A 14,166-nucleotide genomic window follows, 5' to 3' on the forward strand; every position below is an offset into this window, starting at 1 on the left:
TCTTTCATCATCACGTACATCAGGACCAACCATTACTTTCAGCAAAGTACAAAAATACACACATCAGTGACTTCCGTACAATAAATACATAATCATGCATCCCACAATAAAAGGCACCGAAAACTGGTCACTTAGTAGTCATAAAAATTACTAGCTACATTAACAAAGCCACCCAAATTATCTGTACAAGGAAATGTAACAATATATTCCAAAGGTGAAAACACATAAAACATCTTTAAAATAGTAGGCAATAAATATCTCAATTGTATCTATTTTAAAAATTATGCCATTGTAAACAGCATGTAAACAAACAAAACTCACGTTGTCTTACCATTATTAAAAGTAATTAGAGCCAAAGTTATAACCTCTGCTCTGTCAGGTATATTTCACTGGCAAGTGTGCTAAGCAGTTGAAAGTTTCACTCTTTTCTGCAGCAAACAGAGCCCACTGTGTAATAAATAGATAGATATTACCTGCATCTTTCAGACACAAGTGCTTAGTTTCAAAACAGACTACCAAAATGTAGTAAATTCCTAACCATAAATAATACGGCAAGGCTAAATTTAAAATACCTTCTCCAATGTAAGGGACGAAAGGAACTATACTGTTGTGTTTTCAGCATGATGATAAACAGGAGGCAAATGATTTCTGGTTATCTTTATCGAAAGATAAAATGAATGTGCTGAATGTCAGGGTAAAGTGTCCAATCTTTTGAGCCTCCTCCTTTTGTGGACCTTGTACAAAGTCGAACAAAGAGTAAAGCTGTATCGCACTAAGAATTTTCTTTTGCTAGAGAACATAAGAAATGGATGATACTTAATATTGATGGGAAACAATGACTTCAAAATATGCCTATCAAACTGTGAATATATATACAAGTAGGCTTTTTCCATACTTACTGACAATAAAGATACAGCTTTTTCCTTCTCATGAAGGAACCCTATTGCCTAACCATCCATAAATATCTACAGAATTTCTTATAACTAAAAATATTTTTGTGTCACCTATATATTAGTGCCTCATGGCAGACAAGTACTAGTAATATTTACTATATGCTTAGATATGTACGCTACCTGTTAAACATTATTACCGTCTACTCCTCATTCAAAATAATCAAGGAAACATCAATCCACATCTTCAAATGGAGCCTCTGAAGTATACCAGAAAGCATTACATTTTCCCTTCTACGGTGGGTTTACCATGCACAACTCTTATATATTTCGGTGTGTGTGTCATCAATAGGGTTATATGCCTTCCTAAAATCAACTTCAAACGTGAGTTCACATTCTACAGATCTATCAGTCACTGGGATCACACGTACAGCTGTGGAAAGAGGATTGATGAAATATGTACTTTACAAAACAGTCAAAATTATTGGTGGCTGACACAAAAATATAAAAATTGTAGACATAAAAATGGGATTACCTCTTTATGATAAAATAATTTGGTTAGTTTTTTTGGGTGGAAGGAGACTCCCCTGAAGTAACCTGAAAAAACACTTGGTTTATAATAGTTCTCCTAATACCTTAAACAGACTGTGGAAAAATAACTGTGAAAACAAACTTGGCCTCTACCAGACAGGAGCTGTGTCTTACTTTATTTGTATCCCCGGAATCTAATTGAGTGTCAAGTATACAGCAGGTAGAAAAGTCTATCAAGTGAATGAAGGAACAGGGCATTTCAGTTAATTACAAACATTTTAACTAATTTTTTTTTTTTTTTTTTTTTGAGACAGAATGTCGCTCTGTTGCCCAGGCTGGAGTATAGTGGTGCAATCGCAGTTCACTGCAACCTCCACTTCCTGGGTTCAAGCGATTCTCCTGCCTCAGCCTCCCAAGTAGCTGGGATTACAGGTGTGCATCGCCACGCCTGGTTAGTTTTTGTATTTTTAGCAGAGACGAAGTTTCACCATGTTGACTGGTCTCGAACTCCTGACCTCAGGTAATCCATCCGCTTCGGCCTCCCAAAGTGCTGGGATTACAGGCGTGAGCCACCATGCCCAGCCCTGATATTTAATTTTAGAAATTATTAACTTGGAAAAGCTTTCTGTTAGCCTTTATGAGTATTTGGTGATATGGTAGAAAGGCTTTATCTAATCCCAAAGAAAAACAGGCCCATAGGTAATAGTTTTTAGTTTTAGTCTTTATATTCTATAGAGGGTGATAATAGTCATAAGCCTTCTTACGTTTACATTAAAATAGTAACTCTAAATAACCTGAAATCACACAAACTCAGTCTATTTCCCCCCAGCTGAATATTATTTAAAAATTCCACCATCACTATTGCTTTTGATTCTTTCTGAAGTCTCCTTATTGTCTGTAGGTAATCAGTATATGTATTTATGTGGACTGTATACACTAAATGTCTACAAAAGAGAAAGATGATCTTTAGGGCATATTAACAAATTACAAATATGAGTTTGGCAGTTATGTGAAAATTTCAGAAGCCTCATTTTGAGAAACAAGAATTCAGATTTGCCAATATTTCGGATTTACAGCTAACAGATGATTATTTTTCACAAAACAACTGCTTTTCCTTGCTGTTTATCTTCTGTTGGTTTGCCTGGAGTGCACACATGCTCATGAATGCACACTTACCTCATGTGGACTTTCATGTGGAATTGTAAGCCTTTGTTTGTGAAAGTACACGAATACAGAGAAGTTTGGGTTTTATATTACCTTCATTCAAAAATATTTATCAAAGTCCTACTATGTGTAGCTAGACACTGAGAATACAAATGGGAAGAGAGAAATTCAGTGGAGGAGACGTGTGTGTGTGTGTGTGTGTGTGTGTGTGTGTGTGTGTGTGTAATTGAAATGCTGTTATTTTAACAGAAAAAGTTTCAATCTACTATAGGCATGGAAGAAATATCTGCCTAGGGAAGTCAGGTAGGGCTTCACGGAAAGTTACATTTGAATTGAGTCTTGAATATGTTCATCTATGGCACGGGATTATGCCAAGGCACTAAGTTATAAGTAGTTCCAAATTCCTGCATTACAAAAGTCAACAGAGGGAAGGTTGGTGAGGATACTAAAAAGAAAGAGGCAAGGTCATAGGTCCTCTTGCTTAGGACCTCTTGCTATTCTGTAATTTATAGAAAAGAGAGCCTACTTAAGAACTTTTAGCAAATTTGTTTTAGAGAGACCACTCTGGTGGGAAAGAGTGAAAGTAGAAAAACTAGTTGTTGAAAACAACAACAACAACAACAACAAGAACAACAACAAAAAACCTATGGCAAAACCAAAGGAGTGAAAAATGGTGAGGGTTTGTATGATGAAGGCCTGAAAGGCAGCAATGAAATCAGCACTTTACTGAAACTAATGAGAAACACAGCATAAAATGAGAATTCAGCTTTTGACATAACCAAAAAATGAAATATCCAACTGCATAAATACTGAAAAAAAATTGATACAGAAAATGCTTTTGCTTACAAAATCCAAAGCCAAGATTAAGATTAAGCATTTGTGTTGTTCCATACTTTAGTTTATGAGTTTCTTGGCAGAAGAACCTAATTTGCATAGTGTTGCTAGGAAAACTGTGTCATCTTTCAAAAGCTTTCTGAAAGCTTTTCAAGTAAAAGGAAAGAAAACAAAAGAACTGTTCAAGTTTGCAATTCTCTCATTCTCATAATTATGTATATATTTTTAAAAATGCTGCACAATTATAATCTGTAAACAGAGCATGTTCGAATTAAAATTATAATTAATTTCAATTATACTGAGGTCACCTGTATGTCAGGTCATTATGGGAAGCAAATTCCCAGAAAAACAATTTCTTCCAGTCACTGTACCAAATCATTCTGGATTAATCATTTAGAGATCTATCATCATGAAAATTAAGTTGCGTCATTAAGACAAATCAAAATTCCATGGTGATGAACTCCAATCTTTTCCCTGTATCATACGGCATTCCAACATTTTTGGGGCAGTGAGATGCAACAGGAACTCCAAATTATCATATTATACTATAATAAATACTAGATTTAGCAAAGAAACCTTTAGGTCAAGAATCAGATAGTGACGGAATTCAAATGTCATGTAAAGATCAAGCCATCGTTCCCTCACTCTCATGTATAACTAATATAATGATTTTAACTAGGTTATTCTACTTTCTAATTTAATTCCCTTAGTCATACCCAGAGTTCCATTAATTAATAAAGACAATCTCTAGTTGAGTTTCTTTATGGGGAGTTTTGAAAGTACTTTGCATGAAAGAACACCATGCCACAGTCAGAGAACGCAGTCAGGGATCCATGCTCTGCATCAAACATTCAGAACTCAGTACAGAGAAAGGAATATCACATACTCCATCTTTTTAACTACTGGTTTAAAGAGACATTTTCCTCTTTGGGGAGTTAAACTAAGAAAAGATATGAAGGATTTAACTTAAATATATTCACATCTATAACATTGTTGTTTGGCTTAAGTATAGAAAAATTTTTGAAGATGTTAGAAGTGAGTTTTGGCCTATCCTAAAATGATTAATATGAACATGTAATACAACAGAGGAAAATACCCGTAATCTACTCTGGTACAAAAGCTATTAATTTTAACTTTACTTTCATTTTTAAATTGAACATCAGGGATATCAATTTGAACTTCTAATTTCCGTGCTATAGTCTGGGAAGCCTTTATTTATATCTAAAATGACAGTGGGAAAGAAATTGTAAAATTAGGTGTGATTCATACTTACATAATTCCTTTTTTAAAAGAAACGTTACCAAGTACTAACAACTGATAATACTGTGTGTCATTTCTAACTGGGAACACCAAATCACCAAAACATAACCTGTAGAGAGGACACAATGAGCCAATGCCATCAGTTACAGAACTTGATAAACCTAAACCATATTCCCATCTCTAGGTATTGTGAATTTTAATAATTGTTTTGTTGTTTCAGTGAAAGGAAAAAACCCATTTAGCAACTGTCATTGCTAATGCATTTCAAGGCTTAGCACGTTTAAGAAAATCTCCTTGGTCTGCAGGGTATGGTCTGATCCACATTTACTGGTGTTTTTCTATAGAACCAGCTAAGCGTGTCTGACTAGTTCTCCAGACGTCAATCACTGAGATGAGAAAGCACAGATATTTGCCCCATATCACAAACCCTTGTGTGGACTCCATCAAATGTCCTGAATGATTAGATCATCTGAACTACCTTCTCACTGACTTCTAAATTTCAACAGTGGGATGTGCTTCCTGAATTCACTAGTTATGCTAAGATCTAGATACAGTCTCGGACTTCATCAATGTGGTATTTTTTGTTTTGTGGGGGTGTGCTCAGCACACTATATAGCACACGTGTGCTTTGTGTTTCTATCATATAAGGTCAAAGATATCTATGTTCAAACTATTTGTTCCCAAATCTTTGCCAAAAATTACCAACTTAAGTTCCTTTTTCCTGTAATTTCCATGTAATTTCTCTCACCGGTTTTCTTTTTTCCCACCTCCAGTAACTGCTTATGCAACAGTAAAATTAATATACAACTCTTTGCCTTTAAAATTAGAGTAAATTAATTATTAGTCTCCTATGAGTTCTTAAATAGCACACAATACATCAACTGCTAACACTGTAACATAGAAGAAAACAAAGTTAGGGCTTATTAAAGCAATTTTCTTTGGTAAACCCATGCTTCACATTAAATCAAAACAGGTATTTTTTTTCCTTCCTTGAAAACATGTGTTTTATTCTGTGTGGTATGTTGTGCCATTATGTTTTAAATTTTTAGTTTTTTAAACAGTTAAACTAAGAGTAATTTTAAGTAGAAATAATTCAAACAATTAAAGTCTCACTGACTAGACAGAAACAATTATCCATAATGGTTACTATCCCAGAACCAAATGCAAACATATGTTAAAAATATCCACCCTGGAACCAACAACTGCTAGATATGTGATATTTTGGGGGGTTCAAAATTCTTTTTCTTCCCCAAGACAAGAGTCTCGCTCTGTCGCTCAGGCTGGAGTACAGTGGCGAGATCTTGACTCAATGCAACATCCACCTCCCGGGTTCAAGCGATTCTCCTGCCTCAGCCTCCTGAGTAGCTGGGATTACAGGCACCTACCACCACGCCTGGCTAATTTTTGTATTCTGTTGGCCAGGCTGGTCTCGAACTCCTGGCCTTAGGTGATCTACCTCCCTCAGCTTTCCAAAGTGCTGGGATTACAAGCCTGAGCCACGGCGCTCGGCCGGGGTTCAAGATTCCTAACGTTCATTTGAATGTCATATTGGCATTACAATCACTAAGATCTCTTTTCAACTAAAACTGAGAATTAGCTACAGAAAATAAGTTGTGACATGAAGATAAAATACATATTGGCAAAATATAACACACTGAATCCCTTGGCTACATTAAATCCTTAATATTGGTGATTTCATTTAGGCTTTATATTTTTAAAAAATATTTATTTTAAACATGAAACTTATTTTTTTTTAACAAGGTGTCTATTACTATTCCGCTATCTATGATGGTAAAGAATACAGTTTTTTAAAAGGAAAATAGTTGGGCATCTGTTTGACAGAAATGAGTACTTCAAGTACATAAGTAAATCATCAACAGAACTATACACTCTAAGCAACAGCAGTAAAAAGGAAAAGAGCTAGAATATGTATTTCAGATAAAGATTAAATTTCACAATATAATAAATAAATGCACCGATTTATACAACTTGTGAAAACCTTCTGATGATTACAAGTAATACTGTCTGTTACTGACTTTGCTGATACCAGCACTGCCTCACATAGAGAAATTCAAAGGTAAAATTCTTGTCCCTAATGCCACAAAATATACAAAGCTTTTATATTTGTTATTAAATATTTTGTCTGCCAAAAATCCTGCAAACTAAAATACATCTTGGCAGTTTGAATAGCCAGCATAATTATTTTGATATAAAAAGATAAGAAAAATTTTAATATGAAAATTAATAACAGCAAAAGGAGAAACCTGTTGTATAAATACACATTTTAACATAAAAGTGAGACTTACTATCTCACTTAAGAGGAAGAAAAACATTCGATACAATTTACTTGAAGATTTGAAAATAATTATATTTTCCCAGCTCTAGATAAATATATTACTTGAATTTACTAGTCATCTTCAATATACAATATATAACGCGCAAAACTGGGAATGTTACAATACCAAAACCTTTCACAGCACTAGTTACCAGTTACCAGAACTGTAAGAAATATTTAGCTACATATCAGCTTAATACTTGGTATACAGAAAGAGAGATGGCTAAGCTGTGGGAAACAACAGTGCAATCAAACATTAAGGACCACAAAATATATTCTTTTTCCTTTTTAGTTTGTATTATATAACTGCATTATCCTACCTTAATGGCATTATTAACTGAGTATGAAACTTCTTTATTTTAATGCATTTTAAAAGTAACCCTTCTTTTTAGGTTTGGTTGATTTACTTTTGAAATGCAGTTCCTATGAAATACCCAGACTATTTATAAAATCCTATGCAATGAATAACTTGTAGCTAAAATGAAATATTTTATGTGAAGTTTTTAATAACTTTTAAGTAGTAGCTTGGTTTTCATTTTTCCAAAACTTGGAAGTGCATAAACAACTAAGAGAGTATATAAATAATGTAAATAGAATATCTTAGTTACATGGAGGGAATTAATCTGTTCACCTATATTATGTAACATGGAGTTTATCATGAACAGAGTTTAACAGTCTCAGTCTGAGTTACCCTGTTAAACTTCTTTTCCTAAAAATATCAGAAATAATTATACAAATAGGTACAGTCCAGCTGTCTTTGATCTCTGTTCTCTACAATGATAAAACTTTATAGTTTTTCTTCTAACATAAATATCTCCAAACAAAACTTGGAAAAAAAATAATGAGAAAATAAAATAAGAAACAATTAACACTTTGTGTATTATAAAAACCAATAATCATCACGTTTTAAAAATTGCAGTTACTTCTTAGGAAGGTCTCCTGTTACAAAGGCATCATATTACTGACTTGACACCGAGTTTGCTATACAAAAGTCAATCAGGGGATGCCACAGAAGAGACAAGCCCCAGGCGTCATGGCACTGGGGCAGGCAGTGAGAGGAGAGAAACCCATGGTAACCAAGTGCTGTGGGGACTGCTCTGGGAGGCTACTCTATTGGCTAACAATTACTAGTGGAGGAATTTTCACTTCTCACTCTTCATTTCAGCTGATCTAAAGAATCTGGTGTTTCAAAACTGCCATTTGTGTTACCAAACTTCAAACCCACTGTCTAATCCAACTTACATCTGAGACACAGGATGAGTTAGTTGGAGTGGGGCATAGAGGGGGCGGACAGGAGAGATCCTAGATGTCAGGGTCAAGAGATGCATTGTTCTTATAGCTTAATTAAGGGCTATATCCTTAAAGAATTCATATCCATAGAGCATGAAAGTCCACTACGTTGACAGCCCAGTTGGAAATAAAAGATGTTTTACTTTAGAAGTGCTGCATAGTGGCAGCCCCTATAACTTTCTAAGTTATAGCTCTTCATGAATATTTTCTTCCTTGATTCCTGTTAAAAATAAGTTCCATGAAGACAAAAATATTGTCCTCATTATTAATAAAAATTAGCTAAAGCATCTCTAGGCAATTGTGTTTTGGTACATTATATCAATATGTAAAAGTTACTAAGCGAAGGATTCCTGACAATAAGTCTCATTGGGAAAAATCTTATTATAGAATTAAATAAATTGTTATTTGGGGGTCAAGAACATGAAATATTGTTTTTCAGGCACTATTTTAAGGAATTACTAACCATGTGACCATCAAGATAAGTGAGCATAAGGAACACAGATCTAAATCTAGCAAAGCAAGCCTTTTTACAGGGCTTAAATGACATTCACTTTACTTGGAATCATTTTGGTTCATTCCTTTTTCTTTCTTTTTTTGCATGCCTAACCGTTCATTCACTGTGTGTGTGCTGCTATGTGTCCTCATGCATGAGCTATGTCAACAACAACAATCTACTGATAAGAGAACACGAAAATGTACAAGTTGTAGGAGACGAACATGGTTTTAACTTATCTCAGTACGTATTTTTCTGAAATGTTCCCTGTGATTAAGTTGTGAACAAATGAACATGCCACATGTCAACAAACTGAGCAAACGTGGATTGTTAGTGACTTAGTGGTGGAGGGAGGGCTAGAGAAAGGCCAGCTGTGTTGGTCCGCCAATCTCCTGTGTCCCACTTTGGTTACCAAAATACAACCACTGGTAGGGAAGGCTCATCTAGAACCAGAGTGAGGAATAAGGATTGAGAATAAAACTCAGCAAGGATGATGAATGAGTTTCAGCTCATTGCTGGGATTAGCTGAAGAATGAATAGGAAACAGTGGATGAAGGAACAAGCTATTCCAGGGACCTTTTGAAGCCCTTGGACCTCACGTCCCTTATAGCTAAGGAAGGATAAAATGGATGTAGGCCAGTGCTAATCATTTGAGAAATTTTGCTAAAGGAAGATTTTGATTCAGTCGATATGAAGTGGACCTGAAATTCTGCATTTCTGTAAGCTCTCAGGCTGCTGCCCCATGGATCACATTTTGAGTAGCAATGATCTACACCAGAGCTGTCCAATAGAATTTCTGCAGTGATGGAAATTTTCTACATCTGTACTGTCCACTGTGGTTACTGAACACTTGAAATGTAGTTGGTGCAACTGAGAAATGGAATTTCTAATTAAGTTAATTTTTTTAAAGAGTAGGGGTCTTGCTCTGCTGCCCAGACTGGAGGGCAGTAGCATGACCATGGCTCACTGCAGCCTTGAACTCCTGGGCTCAAGCAATCCTCCCACCTCAGCCTTCAGAGTAGCTGGGACTACAGGCACATGCCACCATGCCTAGCTAGTTAAAAAATTTATTTTTTTCAGAGACAGGGTCTCACTATGTTGCCCAGTCTGGTCTCAAACTCCTGGCCTCAAGCCATCCTCCCGCCTCAGCCTCCCGAGTCACTGGGATTACAGGCGTGTGCCACTGTGCCTGGCTTAATGAAATTCCATTTAAATTTAGATAGCCACATGTAGCTAAAATATCAGATAGGATAGATCTAGATATTCATGGGTCATTTCTTGTCAGTAAGAACAATATACATCACAGCCCCAAATGATCTAATCCATCAATTCATTTAGATTATCTAGCAAGTATCCTTTTATATAATGCCAGCTGTAAAATTAGTGTCTTTAAATTGTTGTCTTCCTAACACTTAAATGACCCACCATGTATGCTTAAGCGAGAAATGAAAGGGGTCATTTTGTAGTGGATTAATTGATGGGGAAAGGAAAGCAGAAAGCAGTGAGAATTTCAGCAACCATGACTGCATTGGGCATTGCGAAAATGAAGAGCCAGAATGTAGGAAAGAAACTCAGAAAGGGAGGTGAAGAGACCCTAAAGAGAAATACTGCATACTCAGGAATTTTATTTAGGTTTGATTCTGTCCCTTTACCTCCTTTAAAAGCAAGTTCTTCCTCAGGAAATAGAACTGAAAGAAAATATATTCTGGCTGACGCTCTCCCTTTCCCTGACATCCCACCAGCCCCCATCCTCCAGGTGAAGGAGAGCCTATCCGGGAGAAGAGCTGACAATTCCAGCCATTACAGTCACTGCAGTCAGGTGCAGGTGGGAACTTTTGACCCCAGCTCATGCATGGATCAAAGCATAGAGGCCCCATCCCACTCCCCAAAGCTGTGATCCGATCCCGTGGAGAAGCTCTTCCCTACTTTTTTTTTTTTTTTTTGGTAAGCGCATCTACTACAAGAAGAGGAATTATTTATGATACTGACAGGGGCCTAAGGAGACTCTGAAGACCCCCTCCTGGAAACAGGTGTCAGTGAAGTCATTTGGGCCTTGCACAGCCATGCAGAGACAAAGCATATAGAGAAAATTGCTCTCATTTAACAAAAAGTATATCCAAATTGTCATTTTATAGAATTTCCCCCATCCAAAGCCATTTGCAGGAAAATTCTGGCTAATTAAGGATTCCATTAAGAGACTCAGGCTCTACCAACTGAGCCAGCCAGAAATGTACTGTAGGATTCCATTAACTGAGACTTTACAGCATATACAAAAGATGTTACCTGCGAGTGAAAAGACCACCAAACAAACCAACAAAATTCAATCCTTCACATCACACTCTTAAATTTGGGACACGTCATAAGCTAGACTCTTTTCTATTAGCAAAGGGGGATGAGGGGTGAAAATCAATATAGCTATTTATATTAATACATTCTTTATGCTAGAGTTCTTCCCCTTCTTGCCCTCACTTTTCCTTTTTTTAGTAGAGATGGACAGAGATCTGTAATGTCAGAGAGTAGAGATGGACAGAGATCTGTAATGTCAGAGAGTTCTGGGAACCTGGTACCTCTGTTAGGTTGCACAGGAAAGTGTTTACAGAACAGCACTTAGGTGGGACTATCAGAGGGGCTGAAAAAGGAGACCTCTGACTTCATAAGTGCAGATATAATTAGAAAAACTGAGTAATTCATGACTATTTTTTTTTTGAGATGGAGTCTTGCTCTGTCACCCAGGCTAGAGAGCAGTGGTGTGATCTCAGCTCACTGCAATCTCCATCTCCTGGGTTCAAGCAATTCTCCTGCCTCAGCCTCCTGAGTAGCTGGGATTACAGGTGCCCACCACCACACCCGGCTATTTTTTGTATTTTCAGTAGAGATGGGGTTTCACTATACTGGTCAGGCTGGTCTTGCACTCCTGACCTCAGATTATCTACCCACCTCAGCCTCCCAAAGTGGTGGGATTACATGCATGAGCCACAGCGCCCAGTCTCATGACTCTTTTTAAACTACTTGATATAACTGTCTTTGGAAAATTTCCATTTATTTACAACTTAGGTAAAATATATAGTCAGACATACTTGGTCAGGAATCCCTCAGGGTCATTTATTTTAAAGACATCAAAATTTTGTGATTTTTACTAGTAGTTAAATACCCAAGTTATAAACAAGAGTAAAGTGTCAAACAGTTAAACTCCTTTGATATAATTAAATAATATGCCTGACAATAGTTCATTTTAAATGCTCGCCTATTAGTATTTCTCTTTAAACACTGGGAAATAATTGTCTAGAAAATTATCAGTGATGCTATATCACAAGATTATATGTATGTAGGTATATATATACATATAAATGTATATGTGTATGTATATATACACACACATATATGTGTATATGTATATATCTGTGTGTGCATATATCTATTAAGAACCTAGCAGGCTGCTTCATAAAAATTATCACCACTGAGTCAGTACCCTGTTTATTTCTCTTATATACAATATTTTAAAATATTATAATTAATGTTTTGGTATATAATGGCTAAAGAAAGCTTATTTAAGGATATTTTTGTGACTTTGATATGTATGCCTTTGGCTTTCAAAGATTTGACCAGTGTAATGTTGACTTCTAATAAGCTACACTGAAGTAGAGTGGTTTAGAAAAAGGAAAATAATATCCACCTGACAGGAATTAAGAATTAAGTGAGATAATAATAACAATAACAAAAAGCCCTTAAGAAAAAATTTAAATCTCTTCTGTTGGAAAGTTTGTGTCAGAAGCCACTAGAGAGAGTGGGTGAGTCTGGGTAATCTTTCAGTATATAAATCTCGGTTGGGACCTTAGGGAATTCCTGGATATCAACACTTCACTGTATCATAAATTCAAACAGAATATTAAATAATTATTAAATTGAAATTAAAAATTAGAAACGAAATGTGGACATTTTAGTTTGGAAAGCTGTAACAAGTTTTGTCAGGTAAGGGAGCAGGTAATTTTATGAAAATACCCAGAGAATTTTGTTAACGTGCACGCCTACTGCTTATGATAGATTGAAATAAAATTGACTTGCATACATGTATATCATTGTTGATTATGGCACAGACACACATTCACAAAGTCTTAGGTACAGAATATTTACGCAAAATTCCACATTAAAAAACAGAAAAGTGCAGTGCCCTTAGCCAACAAAAATATACTTTAGTAATAAATTAAATCCCATTAACATTAAAATTGACATGAAAGCTATTTAAAGTGTTACAATATTAGATGTGACATGCAAGAAAAAGAAAGACATTTCAGGCAGGAACATCGTGCATTAAGATTTGCATTCATTCATAGTATTGGGCAGGTTTTCAACATATTCTTGACCACTAAGCACTAGGAGTTGGAGGTGATACCAATCTACATTCAAAACACAACTTAATTTATATTTTAGTCTCCTAACCTACTGATTTTAAGAAAATGGCCAATGCCTCCAATAATGAAACCCAGGAAGTTTTAACCACATATTGTTATGCAGTTGCACAGTAGGAACATTCCATCAGACCAGATCTATGGAAAGTAAACATTTTGCAATTCCACCTTTTAGACAATGCAATCGTCTCAGATTCCTCCTACCTTATTACTGTTGTCAATATATTTGAACATGTCAGGTTTGCACAAAAAGAAAATGGCTTTGTGGAATGTATTTTTTGGCACAAAAATATTCTCTAATACCTCAAATCAAAATTTCACCCACAGCAAAATATCAAGCCATAGAGGTGCTTCAGTGGTGCTTACTTATCTACGCAGAAAACTACAAGAACCACCACTTGCTTCCAAGGACTTTGTATTAAGTGGCAATAACTTCTCTTCCAAAGAATAGCACTAATATGATTACACCTCTGACTGTGGAGTGCTCCTTCCAAGCTCTTTAATTCCCTGGAGAATTCGCTTCACATGGCCCACCTTCGGTATCCCCAGGTCCTAAAATAAAAGAACAGAAAAAGGTAGAAATAATTAAAAATGAAAGAAAAAAGGCAGAAAGAAAATTTTAAAAATGAAAGAAAAGAAAAAAGTGTATTGATAATAGAAAACTGGGGATTAAATATTTAACCAGTAAGAAACATAATTAGCATTCAGTTCATTCATTTTAGTTTATATTCAGTGATTCGGGAAGTGAAAGGTAGAAAAATAAGTTTATAAAACAAAAATAACCTGACACTGAAGAATTCCCAACTGGTACAAAAAAAAAAAATCACATTCTACATAAACTCTTAACTATGACATTCTTGTAATTATACACAGTGGCTTTTGACTTCAAGAGTCAAAACCTAAATTTTCTTTCTTCTTTTCTTTCCTTTCTTCTCTCTCTCTCCTCTCTCTCTCTCCTCTCTC

At 35.7% G+C, this 14,166-nt stretch overlaps 1 protein-coding gene across 7 annotated transcripts in view; it reads right to left on the reverse strand.

Annotated features, from left to right (window-relative positions):
* Nucleotides 1-2,667: 2,667 nt before the first annotated feature.
* LOC105491727 (diacylglycerol kinase eta) overlaps nt 2,668-14,166 on the reverse strand; it is a 206,070-nt gene continuing 194,571 nt past the window's right edge. For all 7 annotated transcript variants that reach the window (XM_011758376.3, XM_071081436.1, XM_011758386.3 and 4 more), the window contains one exon: nt 2,668-13,755. In XM_011758376.3, coding sequence (XP_011756678.1) covers nt 13,666-13,755 — 90 coding nt within the window. In that variant the 3' untranslated portion in view covers nt 2,668-13,665. The remainder of the gene's footprint in view (nt 13,756-14,166) is intronic.

The sequence above is a fragment of the Macaca nemestrina genome, chromosome 16, assembly GCF_043159975.1.
Source record: "Macaca nemestrina isolate mMacNem1 chromosome 16, mMacNem.hap1, whole genome shotgun sequence".
NCBI lineage: Eukaryota > Metazoa > Chordata > Mammalia > Primates > Cercopithecidae > Macaca > Macaca nemestrina.